We start from the raw sequence: 15,329 nt of genomic DNA, 5'->3' as shown, positions 1-15,329 counted from the left end.
AAAACACTGTTCAGGAGATAGCAAAAAAGACAAGAGAAAATGCATAACAAACTTAATAGATGGTTTTCCAATGACAGTCCTGCATCTCCCTTTTGAGCACACAGGTTATTGAGGCTGATGCAGCTTTGGATGAAAGAGACTCTAGTCCCCTTAAAAAGCCAGTATGAAACAGTCACCATTAGGGGAAGGCCCACGCAGACCTGCCTGGGCTCTAGCAGTCAGAGGCCAAGTTCTAGGAAGTGCATTTCCTAATGAAGCTGCAAAAGTGGACGCTGGTGCTTTCCACCTCAGAACTCTCTTCCTCATATGGTGACACAGACAGTGTACAGATTTACTTGGCTCCTTTCCGAGGTAGCCTTCAAACCTGGAACTAGCTATTGCCAATAGCGGATAGTGGGACTGAGTGCCTGATAACTTTTTTCCATTGCTGTTATATGGCTTTTGCAAAATTTTTAATGGAGATACCATCTCAGACCCTCATAAATTTGTTAGCTAGGCCACCTCATGCAAAGAGTTGACTCACTGGAAAAGACTCTGATGCTGGGAGGGATTGGGGGTGGGAGGAGAAGGGGACGACAGAGAATGAGATGGCTGGATGGCATCACCGACTCGATGGAGGTGAGTTTGAGTGAACTCCGGGAGTTGGTGGTGGACAGGCAGGCCTGGCGTGCTGTGATTCATGGAGTTGCAAAGAGTCGGTCACGACCGAGCGACTTAAATGAACTGAACTGAACTGAAAGGAGCTTCTACTCATAAGGGTAATCATAAAAGTTCCTGTGGGGATGGAGTAGGTTCTAAATTGCTTTAGTGAACATTTCTTTCTGAACCTTAAAAAAAGCCCATGTAGGACTTCCCTGGTGGTCCAGTGGTTAAGAATCCACCTGTCATTGCAGGGGACGGGGGTTAGATCCCTGGTCCGGGAAGATCCCACATGCTGTGGAGCAACTAAACCTATGAGCCCCCAACTACTGAGCCCACGTGCTGCCACTACCAAAGTCTGTGCACCGACAGCCCGTGCTTCTCAACAAGAGAAGCCACCACAATGAGAAACCCCTGCACCTCAATGAGAACGTCGCCCCCGCTCACTACAGCTAGAGAAAGCCCATGCTCAGCAATGAAGACCCAGTGCAGCCAGAAAATAAAAAATAATTAAAAAAAAAAAAAATGACCATGTAAAACAAGTTTTTAACCCACAAAACAGGTGTTGATTCTGACCCCTTGCTATGTTTCTGACCCTGACCCTTGGATTTAGGATGAAGAAATGAACTCAGTAAAACATCTTAGACAATCATTCTACCATGCCCACTTAATTTTCAATGAAAATTCTTCTCAACCCCAGGGCTGGCTGGTCCGAGGCCATTCTGGCCCAGCACATGTTGCCCTGTGATTACCGCCTCAAGTCTGATCAACAAAGCATTTTATAGGGTATCAGCTCTCAACCTAGATAAGCTAATCTACAGCCACAGCTCCTCAATGAGATTTGTTTTAGGGATTAGGTAAGGAATTCCCTGATGGCTCATATTTTTGGTAGAGGTATGTGAAAAGTTTCACTAACCCTTCCTAACTCTTCACCCCATCTGCCCCTCCCACACCTCAAGCTACTCTCCCACCAAATCTGCATGACTTTTTCATCTGTAGAACATATGACAGCACACCATTCTGCAATTTTAAGACTCAAGAGGCCCCACCTAGTTTCAAGGACTTATCTGTCTCCTAAGAAGAACTTCTTCAGAAAATAAAAACTTGCTAAAGTCACTAGGGATTTTATCATCTCCCTCGAATTCCCAGGCACTTCTTCCACAGAAGAGAAATGTCTGGCTGTGACCTTTTGTCAATATACAAAGAATTAGACTAAAAGTTAAACAAATGGAGGCAGAAATTCTTGCAAATGGAACTCCCCAGCAAGTGATGCTAAAAAATTTAGGATTTTAAGCATATGAGTGCCCCCCAAATAGTAATATTCCTTATGTAGGGGGTGTGGGGTAGAGTGTTTACTAGGAAACTGGCTAGCTCCTTAAGTCATTAAGGACTCCTCAAGTCATTAATACATTACGGATTTCTGTGGCTTTTTCTTAAAGTTCTCTTCCTGGCATCCAACGTCTTTCAAGAATGTGAGCATCTCTTGTTCTTTCCCCCAGCAACTGCCCTGATACCTACCTGGCATCTCCTATTTGTGCTTCTAGGTCCCACTTGCCTTAGTAACCCAGGATCCTGCACTTAAGAGTTTTCAGCACCTGTTTTGGTTCATATTATAGTCAGCCCTCCATATCCTGAGGATTTAACGAATCATGGATCAAAAATGTATGGGGGCAGGGGAGAAATCCCAGAAAGTTCCAGAAAGCAAAACTTGCATTTGCCACACCAAGAACTATTTACACATCATTTACATTGTGATTACAACTATTTACATTGTATATAGTACTGTAAGTAGCCTGTGCTTGCATGTTCAGTCACTTCAGTCTTGTGGGACTACTTGCAGCCCTATGGACCCTTTGCAAACCTATGGAACACAGCTGCTAGGCTACTCTGTCCATGGGAAAAATACTGGAGGGGGTTGCCATGCCCCTCCTCTAGGGGATCTTAACCTAGAGATGATTTAAAGTGTATAGGAGGATGCCTTGAGGTTACAAGAAAATACTACGTATGCCATTTTATATTAAGGACTTTGAGCATCTTTGGATTTTGGTATCCTACAGAGGTCCCAGAACCATTCTCCCCACTCCCATGATACTGAGGAACGACTGTACAAGCTACTGTTTATTTAGCACCCACTAGCCAGGCACCCTAGCACATTTCATTCAGTCCTCACTCAACCATCTTCTAGACTGACTTACGCTGTGAGGAATCTGTTCAAATGGCAAACTTTCTTCCCCAAAAGAATCCCTAAAGGGAGTGTGCACAGGACAATCCCCCTCTGTTGCATTTCTGTACTGCAGAGTGTGCATCTGTATCTCCTTCAGCAGGTATCCCAGCAGAGAGTCCCCACAATCTAAAAACACACCTAAAAATTTCAGCTCGCATAGCAGACTCTTAAGAGACAGAAATTGAGTCTTGCTTATCTCATGCACTCACCTCTTCACAATGGACCAGCACAAATAGGTGCTCATTACGTTATTAGCTGCGTGGTCCTGAAAAAGTTGCAGCAGCGAATCCGGGCGGGGGAAATCCTTCCTCAATCTCTGACAGCAGCTCGGAAAAAGCGCAAGAAAAACCTCAAAAGCCACCACCACCTTAGTAAGGTACCCCCCTTCTTTCACCTCCCCAAAGAGGGAACACTACAGCATCCTGTTCATATCTCTAATTGGAATACATCAGAGTCTTAAAGATTTGCATTCTTCCCCAACAAGACAGAGTGACAGAAATGAAATGAAGTGACTGAAATGAAGCCAGTCATGAAAATTTATCGAATAACCGAATTTCATTCTCTAAGGCAGGATATCACAAGACACTCTGCTACAAATGCAATCATGACCACCAACTCCTCACTTAAACAGAGAACAGTCTGATTCCAAGGTCTGTGTGCAGACTGTCTCACCCAGGAATAATCCAGACACAAGTGGACCTGTTCTCCCAGGGTTGGCACAGCTGTCCAAGACCACCTAAAGATCTGAGGACAAGGGCCTCTTGCCTTCTCTGCTGGGATTCCCCTAACTGAGGAAGGGAGGGCAGTTTCTATGAGGGCAGTTTCCACTGGGAACTGCAGGGAAACCACAACCATTACTCAGGCTAGACAGCTGCCAAGGCGGCAGCGCTGCCTAAGAACTGAAGCTAAAACAGAAGTGGGAGGCTGTATTCCTTTCCATTACTAAGCCCTGGAGTATTCACTCCCAAGTTCATCCACATTTCAAGAATGTTAAAACGCTGTAGTCAAAACCCTGATTATTTATAATTTAAAATAAACTACTGTGTAAAGCAGAGACTTCACAAATGAAGACAGAAAAGGAACTGGTGACAGGTAAGATAATACCAAAGTACAAAGCATTCATCACTCTGTTCTCGTGGCGTCCTCCCAAACCCCATCTCCATTTCCTACAGCAAACAACTTTTACTTCTACTGCAGATGTAACTGATTAAAAGGGAAAATGAGGATTCTGGTCCAAAGAGTTGTCAGTGTGTCTCCCGCACACACGCCTGTACTTTTGCATCAACCAGAGAGTGAGGTTTGGAACAGAGAAGGAAAACATAGGCACAGGGCAGGCGACACAGCAGGCACAGCGAGACGCCCCCGAGGTAGTAGGGATCCAAGACAGAGTTCAAGACAGTTTTTCCCTACTCGCGACTTAACCCGAAATCCAAGTGACTTTAGAGAACAGAGAGAAGGAGGCCACGAGCCTCCAAACCCCGTCCGGTGATACCTACCCGCTGCCCTCAACCCCACCTCCGCATGGGAGAATCCCAGTCACCCACGGCGCATCCGGGAAGCCCACCACGCGCTCCCAGGCTCTCTCCTCGCGGCCCTTCTCCCAGTCAAGCGGAACGCAAGAGGGAACTTACAGGGAGCCAACCTGACACTCCCCGCCGAGGTGGAAACCCGCGGTCTCCTCGCACCGGCATCTTCGGGCGCGGGTCCCGCGTGGGCGCGCCTGTCCCGGGCCCCGCTCCTCCTCCTCGCCCAGGCTGCAGGTCAGTCCCCCGCCCTGCAGCCGCGCTTTAGCCCGGTGCAAGTCCGCGGGGACCCACCCCTTTGTCCCTCCCTCCACGGCGGCGGCGGCGGCAACGGCCCGCCCCCTACCCAACGCAGCGCCTCTGCGCCCGCCGCCTGGCCGCGGACTCTCAAACGGGCCGCTACCACCCCTGCACGGCCGGGGGGAGGGCTTCCCGGCGCCGTGCCCCCGGATTCCCCGCGGAGCGCCTTGCGCGACTCTCGGCCGAGGACGGAAGAGGGGGGCGGCAGCAGGGAGACCCCGAAAGGCAGAGCGTCCCGCGGCCCCCACGCCCCACCCCGCTCCGGCGGGCCCGATGGTTCGCTCCGCGGCGCGCACTGAGGCAGCAGGTCCGGCTCCGGGCGCGCGCCGGGGAAGCGCTGCAAGTTCGCGTGCAGCAGTGAGTTCGGGGTGGTCTCATTGTCCGCGGGGAAAGAATCTGCCTGCAATGCGCAAGACGAAGGTTCGGATCCCTGGGTTGGGAAGATTCCCCTGGAGAAGGGAATGGCAAACCACCCCAGTATTCTTGCCTGGAGAAACCCATGGACAAAGGAGCCTGGTGGGTCCAAGGGGTCGCAAAGAGCTAGACACTACTGAGCGACTGACACTTTCACTTTCTTTCTGCCCCCAAGGTAGCGTGTGCATCTTGTACAAACACTTTTTGGAGAGGTTTGCAGAGCCTTCTTCCCAATTCTCTTCCAAAAGAGAACCGGGGAATCTCCAAAGTTTCTTTTTGTCCCGCCTAGAGACCAGACCGGCCAGCCAACACACACACATACACACCCATGACTGTACCCCACGTTTCTCGGCTCAACAATTGATACCCTGAATTCGGAGAATGTAAGATGTTCGTGTTAAGTAATAAAACAAGACTTTTGAGGAAAATACACTCCAAGTTATCTCTTTGGCACATTCCCAACAACTCCAATAGGGATTAAAACTCCTCTTCCATCAACAGCTTCTGAGGCTTTTTTTTAAGTGAAAGTCGTTCAGTCGCAATCCTTGGAATTCTCCAGGCCAGAATACTGGAGTGGGTAGCCTTTCCCTTCTCCAGGGGATCTTTCCAACCCAGGGATCGAACCCAGGTCTCCCGCATTGCAGGGGATTCTTTACCAGCTGAACCACAGGGAAGGGAAGCCCCAAAGTAGGCCACAAATGCTTATCAGGCAGGATTCATCAAATTCAACTCAGTATATTTATTCATTGTCGAGTCCTCTGTTTTGTGTTAGTCACTCAGTTGTGTCCAACTGTTTGCGACCCCATGGACTGTAGCCCAACAGGTTTCTCTGTCAACCGGATTTTTCAGGCAAGAATACTGGAGTCGGTAGCCATTCCCTTCTTCAGGGGATCTTCCCCACCCAGGGATGGAACCCAGGTCTCCTGCATTGCAGGTGGATTCTTTACTGTCTGAGCCATCAGAGAAGTCTACCTATATATAATTGTGCACAATAAATTAAAGTTTCCTTATTTTAAAGGCATGTAAGTTATTTGGAGAATCAAAACAGGTACACTGAATAAAAATATACCTTTGGGTTTGAAATCTTAAGGAAACCACATTGTGAGAGAGAAAAGTTCAGTCCATCCCGCTCTTAGGTTGAATAGTGCATAGTTTACCTAGGGCCACCAGAAGGTAGATGGAGGAGAGCATGGCAACCCACTCCAGTATTCTTGCCTGGAGAATCCCCATGGACAGAGGAGTATGGCGGGCTACAGTCCATGGGGGTTGCAAAGAGGTGAACATGAGTAAGCGACTAAAGCACAGCACCTCAGAAGGTAGAAGGGTTGATGGACCCGCTGAGGAGATGCAGATGCAGAGGCCAGGCTCTCTCCCTGAACAGTTGCTTCATTTCCTGCCTAATGAAAACAAGTTTGGCCACTTATGTGGAAAAACAAGTCGAGCAGACGCCTCTGAAAGTGTTAGGCTTCTGGCCTCCTTTGGAATGGTTAAGTGCCTGCTTCTGAATAAAAACCACTGTGAGTAACATTTCCCAGTTTTCTTTAAGTCTCAAGAATTAGATGTTTTGGTTGTATTCCTGAGGTAAGGTGTTACTCTCCTGATGAAAGCACCATTAAAAAAAAAAAGTTTCCCAAATTAGGCAGTGCTGACTAATAATAACCATGACACCATTTGTGAACTGGTCACACCTTAGTGATGTGAGGGAAGGAACCCAGAATGTAGCAATTATATCTGCTGAATGATTTTCCTTTTTCTCTCTAGAATTGCACTATCCCATATGATAACCACCTGTCACAAGTGAGTACTGGATACATTTAAATTAAAACTGAAAGAAACAAAAAGTCCAGTTTCTGAGTCGTTAGTCATATCCCCAGTGCTCAGTCAGTAGCCACACACTTGTGGTTCCCATATTGGATAGTGTAGATATAGGATGTCCATCGCTGCATAAATTTCTATTGCACTGTGGCTGTTTATTAGTTGCTAAGTCAAGGCTATGGTTTTTCCCGTGGTCATGTATGGATGTGAGAGCTGGACTGTGAAGAAAGCTGATCGCCGAAGAATTGATGCTTTTGAACTGTGGTGCTGGAGAAGACTCTAGGGAGTCCCTTGGACTGCAAGGAGATCCAACCAGTCCATTCTAAAGGAGATCAATCCTGGGTGTTCATTGGAAGGACTGATGCTAAAGCTGAAACTGCAATACTTTGGCCACCTCATGCGACGAGTTGACTCACTGGAAAAGACTCTGATGCTGGGAAAGGTTGGGGGTGGGAGGAGAAGGGGACGACCGAGAATTAGATGGCTGGATGGCATCACCGACTCTGTGGACATGAGTTTGAGTGAACTCCAGGAGTTGGTGATGGACAGGGAGGCCTGGCGTGCTGTGATTCATGGGGTCGCGGAGAGTCGGACACGACTGAGCGACTGAACTGAACTGAACTGAAGGCATGTCCACCTGTTTTCAACTCCATGGACTGTAGCCTGCCAGGCTCCTCTGTCCCTGGGATTTCCCAGGCAAGAATACTGGAGTGGGTGACAATTTCCCTCTCCATGGGATCTTCCGGATCCAGGGATCAAACCCAAGTCTCCTGATTGGGCAGGTAGATTCTTTATCAATGAGCCACCAGGGAAGTCCTTCTAATACATTACAGTACTCCAAATGATGACATACTTTTATAGTAGAAATACCGACATTCTGACACAATACATAGTTCTGACTCATGTTGAAAAAAGCCTTTCAGTTGATACAGTGCCATTGCTGGTGGCAGTATAAATCTATACAACTCTTTGTAAAAGCAAGTTATACTAGTATATATTTCTCACAAGTGGGCTTGCACATGTGAACCCCATTCCTAGAATTTTGTTTCTTCAAAGAACTTCTATCCAACAAATAATTACTAAACACTTTCTATAAAGTCAGAAACCCCTGATACAAGACTTAGTTAGGCTCTAGCCTCAGAGTTCAGCCTACTACAGTAGACAATTAGTAAATTATAAGAAACCATTTAAGTACCAAGATTCCTGGTGGCTCAGGGTAGTCTAGAGACTTTCTGGAGGGGTTCCTCACCCAGATAGGGATATAGGGTTTAGTGAAGTCTTTCCAGAGATGAGATAGCAGCTTACATATTCTAAAGGACAGGGAGGAATGACTTTGTGAGACAAAAAGAGAAAGCTTTCCAGGTGAAGACAACAAACCACAAGTGGAGAAAAAAAGAAGAGATCACAGGCTTGCTGTTGAGGTAGCAGGAGGTAAGGTTGTAAGGAGGTAAGGCAAACAAGGTTTGTGTTCTACTGTGACACTGCAGAAGTGGGATTAGACTGGCGTTTTTTGAAGATCACTCTGTCAGCTTCTTGGAAAATGAATGAGTTGTATGGGGGTTGCAGGGAGGGGTATCAGTAAGAATGACAAGGCTAACAACAACAACAAAAAAAGATTTTTGTGGGAATGCAGGTGAGAGATGATGTGACTATGAAGTTAGACAAAAGAAGCCAGTTCAAGGGATGAAGGAAGTGGAATCAGCAGACTGGGTTACTGCCTGATCAGATATGAGGTAAGGAAGAGGGAAGTGAGTCTAAGGTGACTCTTGGGTTTCTGGCTTAACTAAGTAGATGACAGTGTCTTTTGCCAAAAGAGGAAACAAACGAATGGGAACAGATCTTGGGATGGGCTTGAGGAAGGATGATGAATTTAGTTAAGGACTGATTGAGTTTTGAGGGCCATGGGTCTTCCAGGTGGAGATGTTCAAGTGTCTACTATGTGCCAGGCATTAACGAGATCTTAGGTAGAGAGAGGTTTGGGGTAAAGAAAGAGATTTGGAAATTGCCAGTTTATCAAGAAAGCTGATGTCATGGGAGGTAATGAGAGTATTCAGAGACATGACAAAAACTGAGGCAGTAAAAGAATAAGGGTATGCCAATACTTAGGAGGCAAGCTTAAGACCCCAGGGTAGAGATAAAAGAGGAATTGCCAGAAGGGAAAGAAAAAAATCCACTGCAGTAAGGTGTCCAAAAAGTCAAGACAAGAATGAATTACAAGAAGGGAAGAATAGCCAACATGGAACTTTGAAGAGTTCAGTTAAGAACAGAAGACGTTCACCAAGAAGAGAACCACAGATCATCCTGGCCAGAGCTGTCTCAGGAACAAGATAGGATTGGGAGGTTAGATGACAGCAGGTGACTGGGAGGTGGGGCAGCATTTCATTGTATGTCTATTTATAATAACATAAGATGGAAACCATCACTGTCCAAGGTTGGAGAACTATTAAATTACAGCAGATCAACTTAACTGGCATAGCAAGTCATCATTCAAATTTATATAAGGAAGTCTGTATAGCAACAAGGATAATAACAATATAATAACCAATGAGAAAAAGTGGAAATAGCATCTATCCTCGGGAGTTCCCTGACAGTCCAGCAGTTAGGACTCTGCACTTTCACTGTCATGGCCCAGGCTGGTTGGGGAACTAAGATCGCACAAGCACACAGTGCAGCAAGAAAGCCAACCAAACAAAAATACTATCTATCCTGATGGCAATAGCAAAAAAATTACTATATATATATATATATATATATATATATATATATATAAAAGAATTGGAAGGTATACGAGAACATGATTTGATGAATGGTTAGGACTGTGTATACTTTTTTAATTGTAGTTATTGTTTATGGAATGTTTTAACACTTGTCATTATGTATTACAGTGTATAAAATCTTTAAAGCAGGGTCAGAGGACCTCAAATAACTGTAAAAAGTAAACACTTTTAATCAGATTTCCTCAAGAACATTAAGATTTGGGGATAAACACACACACACACATATACATACATACATATTTGCAACAGGATTTTATAAAGTATCATTAAATGGAAGCAAAGGAACCCGACATGAAAAGTTTCCAGGCTAACTAAGCAATTGAGTTGGCCTATACACTGGTTGGTAGATTAGAATCATGAAGGCACTCCCAGGACTTCCCTGGTGGTCTAGCGGTTAAGACTTGGCTTTCCAATGCAGGGGGTGCAGTTTCCGACATGCCTTGCAATCAAAAAAACAACACAAAACATAAACAACAGAAGCAATATTATAACAAATGCAATAAATACTTTAAAAACGGCCCACATTATAATGATACTTTCCTTCAGTAAGTGTTTCTTGAATGCCTAGCAGGTACCCTGGGCTAGGTATATAGCAGATAAAGGCAATATACAACAGGGGGCTTGCTCACAGCATGATGAAGAGAAAGACATGTACACAAATGATGACAGGGCACTAGAATTGCTGGAGTACGTGCATGATTTAGGTGCTGGCAGTTAAAACTCTGCCTGAAGCAAGGCTACTTTTCAGGAGAAAAGGCCTGGCATTCCTTTCCCTTCCCAAGCCAAACAACCATACCAGTAACTGTGCGTATTCACTTAAAGGACTCCTCCTTCCATAAGTAATCACCTCACCTCCCCTAAAAGAACATCCAGGAGAGAGGAATACAAAGTTCTGCTCTGCCCCATGCCTTCACATTTCGTTATTTAATGTTACTCTCACTAACTTTCCTAGTTCGTTAACTCCACATGCATGCACCTAGGAATGGCCCTGTGAGCACACAGCGAGAAGGTGGCTGTTTGGAAGCCAGGAAGAGGGCCCTCACTGAGGACCGAGTCTGCCAGCACCTTGATCTTGGACTTCGCAGCCTCCAGAACTGTGAGAATTTTTGTGTGTTATTTAAGCACCCTGTCCGCGGTGCCCTGCTGTGGCAGCCTGGGCTAAGGCAGCCTCCGTGTCCTATATGCGTGGACCCTGCTGCCTTCTCCAGGCTCAGCCCAGCCTGCACTCTCCCAAGCTCACTTCCTGGAGCTGCACCGGCCTTTCTTTGCAGTTGTTGCTCTTGAGACCCTGCCAAGCTGATTCCTGCCCCAGAGCCTTTGTTGGAGCTTCTCTGCCTGGACCACAAAGCCAGCTCCTGCTTAGATTTCTCTTTCCATCTAAAGTAGAAAGCATCCCTTGAGGTTACTACCAGGAAATGATGCCCTCAGGAGAAAGCCAAGTTTAAATTAAAGCAAGAAGGTTTCATTTACAGTGAAACAAGGGTTTCAGAGAGCCCAGTGCAGGGTAAGAAAGGGTGGGAATGGTAGATGGTCTATTTAGGGGATGGGAAGACCAGAGAGGAACAATAGCAGGGAGAGTAGCCCAAGAAAGGGCTCCCTCTTTTTAATCGTCATCATCATTATTACCACTGATAATATGCTGGCATTGCTGCTATTATCACTACAATGAAAAGATATTACAGTAAGTACAAAGAGGATGAAAATATCAGTAATCAGACTTACAGGGAAAGAAAGTTCTCAGTTCTAAATGGATGGTGGCTTCTACTTGCCTCTCCTCTCACTGCCAATGGGACAAACTCCAAACCCCAGCATACCCCACCCTGTTCCCACCCTCCATCCTGTGTAAGGACTGGGCAGTGTTTCTGGCCATGATGGGTTCACCTGGCCACAAAGTTTACAGAAGAATTAGCTGTGCAACTCAGAATCAGCTGGATGGATTAAAGTCTGAGGAGGCCCTGGAACGGTGCTGGGGGCAGCTCTGGTTGGAAGGAGGTGGCTGTGGTCTGGGCTGACCTCAGGGTGCCATACTGTGGATGGGCAGGCTTCTAGGAAACTTATGGGGCTGACCTGGGTATATTCAGCCTGCTCAACAGGAGTTGAGATATAGCATAATCCAAGTCCAATCCTGGAGATCATAGAAGCACTTTCTGGGATGCGGTTTCGTCTGGACAGACCCTGCTATTGAGCATGCTCTGCCTGTGGAGAGCCCCCTCCTCCTGGCAAGATGCCCTGGACCCTAAAGGCACTGCGCTCTGCGTTTTGACATCTTTAATTATTTTTACTACTATTTATGTTGCAGCGTATATAAAACCCACACTCTTCAGGGAGAGGTGCCACTTGTTAACACCCCATCAAAAAACCCAGAAACCTGGATTAAAAAGTAATTGATTAAATGCACATTATGTGCCAGAAATCTTTCAAACACTATTTTAACTCATTTAATGTAAATCCTTCCATCGCCCCTGTATATTTGGTATTATTGCCCTGTTTTAAGATGAGGAAACTGAGCTTCCCAGAAGAAAACAGCTTATCCAAGGGCATCACCGAGTATATGATGGGTAAGACTTCAAACCTATCAGACTCAAAGTCCATTCTCATCACTGCTTTCCTGTCCCTCAGTTCATTGTCTACAGCAATAAGACAACTGCACTTTGGTTGTTATTATTGTTGTTTTCCTTTTGGTTCTTTTTAACTGACTTAAGAGGGCTTTTGCTGACACAACAATGGAACAAATAATTCTGGGGAATCATATTTGTGAAAATCTTCCTGTGCAGTATTAAAAAGGTAAATACCACAAATGTCATTTGACTCCAGCCAATGAGCTAATAGCTGGTACGGATATGACAGTTGGACCACAAAGAAGGCTGAGTGCCAAAGAAATGATGCTTTTAAACTGTGGTAGGTGATTCTTGAGAGTCCCTTGGACTGCAATGAGATCAAACCAGTCAATTCTAAAGGAAATCAACCCTGAATATTCATTGGAAGGACTGATGCCGAAGCTGAAGCTTCAATACTTCGGTCACCTGATGTGACGAGCCAACTCATTGGAAAAGACCCTGATGTTGGGAAAGATTAAGGGCAGGAGGAGAAGGGGGCAACAGAGGATGAGATGGTTGGAAGGCATCACTGACTCAAAGGACATTAGTTTGAACAAATTCTGGGAGACAGTGAAGGACAGGGAAGCCTGGCATGCTGCAGTCCATGGGGTTGCAGAGAATCAGACACAACTGAGTGACTAAACAACGAGCTAGGAATTAGAATCCCGAAATCAAATATGATTCTAGTGTCTAAGAATTCTTGAATTTCCTCTCCTCAAATAAGTTTCTTTAAAAAACAAAACAAAAAAAATAAACCTTTAATAAGGCAAAATTTTTCCTTTTTAAGGGAAAAAAGTCCTCATCTCCCATGCAAGGGAGGGAATCTAAGGTGAGAGTGGCCCAGGGGACTGTCTGTGTGATATACAAGTCCTCCAGGGAGCCTAGAGGGGCCTCTGGCAACTTGAATTGGTTAATCCTGTAGCACTAAGAATTCAGTATCCCTGACCAACACAGATTATAATTGTTGAAGTGTCTCCTTGATTGTCAAAGAATCCTCAGATCTGAAAGGGGCCTTAGAAAAAAAGCTGTTAAGTTTTCCAGGGCAGCCATGCAAAATAGTACAGGCCTCTGAAAACAAAGGAAGCTGGTCCTGGGAAAGGCAATTCCAAGAGGCATTCTATAAAAACTTGAAAACACATAACATACATTTCTATAAAGACAGCTTCTTGATAAGAATCACCTGAGGCATCCCAAATCCCTCCCAGAGATCCTGATTCAGTGGGTCTGAGAAGGGCCCCTGGGAATTTTATATTTTAGCACTGTACCAGCTGGTGAGTCTTATCATCAGGGAGGTTTAAGAAATTCTGCTAAAGGGACATTGTTACAATTCTCTGACACAAGATAACAAGGTTACCATTTCCAAGGCAGGTAAAACATTCATTTTGATGGTCAGAAAATAATTCTCTTGTGGGGAAGGATCAGGGGAAGGGATAGTTACCGATTTGGGGATAGACATGTACACATTGCTATATTTAAAATGGATAACCAACAAGGACCTACTGTATAGTACATGGAACTCTGCTCAATGTTATGTAGCAGCCTGGATGGGAGGGGAGTTTGGAGGAGAGTGGATACATGTATATGTATGGCTGAGTCCTCTTACTGTTCCCCCGAAGCTGTCACAACATTGTTAATCAGCTATGCCGTGCGAGTTCAGCCATGTTCGACTGTTTGTGACCCCAGGGACTGTAGCCTGCCAAGTTCCTCTGTCCATGGATTTTCCAGGCAAGAATAATGGAATAGGTTGCCATTTCCTCCTCCAGGGGACCTTCCCGACCAAGGGATCCAACCCACATCTTCTGTGGGTACTGCATTGGCAGGCACATCCTTTATCACTGAGCCACCAGGGTTATTAATGCCATTGTTGTTAATCAGTTATACCCCAAAACAAAATTAAAATTTTAGAAAAAAGAAAAGAATTCTCTTCTTGCAAAATGTCTTTGGTTTACAAAAGGGTCAGATCTTAAAATCCTCTTGGTATGTTGATTTGCATACATATTTGTATATACACATATGTTTGAGTTTAAGTTATTTTAAAATAAATGATACTTGTTTATTTACACAAACCATACCATAGATCACACACACACAGTAAAATGCAATTAAAATGTCATAATCCAGAGCAAACTACTGTTAAGAACTGGATGAGCATCCTTCCAGGTACCTCCATGCATAGGTAAGCATGTAGATATCATATATAACATTATATATCTGGGGCTATACTAGACATGCCCTTTTGCTATCTGTTTTTTCTACATGGGAATAGGCAATTTTTTCATGGCAATATAGTTCTATATCATCACTTTTCTGTGTGTGTGTTAGTCACTCAGTCATGTCTGACTCTTTGCAACCCCATGGACTGTAGCCCACCAGTCTCCTCTGTCCATGGAATTCTTCAGGCAAGAATACTGGAGTGGCAAGCTGCATAATATTCCCATTTGTATGAATATACCATAATTTGCTAAACAAATACTTCAAAGTTCTTTTAAAAAATGGTATAGAGCAGAGATCCCTAACCTCCAGTCCGTGAATGGGTATTGGTCTGCAACCTATTCAGAACCAGGCCACACAGTAGGAGGTGAGTGGCTGGACAGCTGGCAAAGCTTCATTTGCTGCTCGTCATCACTGGCATTACCACCTGACCCACCATCCCACCCCACCACCATGGTCCATGGAAAAATTTTCTTCCACGAAATTGGTCCCTGGTGCCAAAAAGTTTGGGGACCACTGGTATAGAGGACAAGGTAAAAACAGATGGATGAAATTCCTAAGATTTATTTTCCACAGATAATGAGAAAGCAAGTAGTTTGTAAGTTGTTCTTTAGCTGCTAAGTCATGTCCAACTCTTTTGCAACCCCATGGACTCAAGCCTGCCAGGTTCCTCTGTCCATGGGATTTCCTAGCCAAGAACACTGGAGTGAGTTGCCATGTCCTTCTTTCTCCAGGGGATGTTCCCGACCCAGGGATCCAACCCAAGTCTCCTGCATTTAGGCAGATTCTTTACCACTGTGCCACCTGGGAAGTCCCACAGTTTGTAAGA

At 45.3% G+C, this 15,329-nt stretch overlaps 1 protein-coding gene across 5 annotated transcripts in view; it reads right to left on the bottom strand.

The window, feature by feature from the left end:
- TJP2 (tight junction protein 2) overlaps nucleotides 1-15,329 on the bottom strand; it is a 130,772-nt gene that overhangs the window by 74,239 nt on the left and 41,204 nt on the right. For 2 of the 5 annotated variants that reach the window (XM_055428351.2, XM_055428354.2), the window contains exon 1: nucleotides 4,495-4,695. The exons of 2 other annotated variants lie outside the window; for them this stretch is intronic. In XM_055428351.2, coding sequence (XP_055284326.2) covers nucleotides 4,495-4,554 — 60 coding nt within the window. In that variant the 5' untranslated portion in view covers nucleotides 4,555-4,695. Of the gene's footprint in view, nucleotides 1-4,494; nucleotides 4,697-15,329 lie in introns of those variants that run through there. One more of the 5 variants, XM_055428355.2, reaches the window with a different exon arrangement.

Source organism: Moschus berezovskii, chromosome 7, assembly GCF_049115385.1.
Source record: "Moschus berezovskii isolate FMDL1 chromosome 7, NW_MosBer_1.0, whole genome shotgun sequence".
Classification (NCBI taxonomy): domain Eukaryota; kingdom Metazoa; phylum Chordata; class Mammalia; order Artiodactyla; family Moschidae; genus Moschus; species Moschus berezovskii.
Note: the sequence above shows the minus strand (reverse complement) of the source record. Positions and strands in the feature narration are given on the sequence as shown.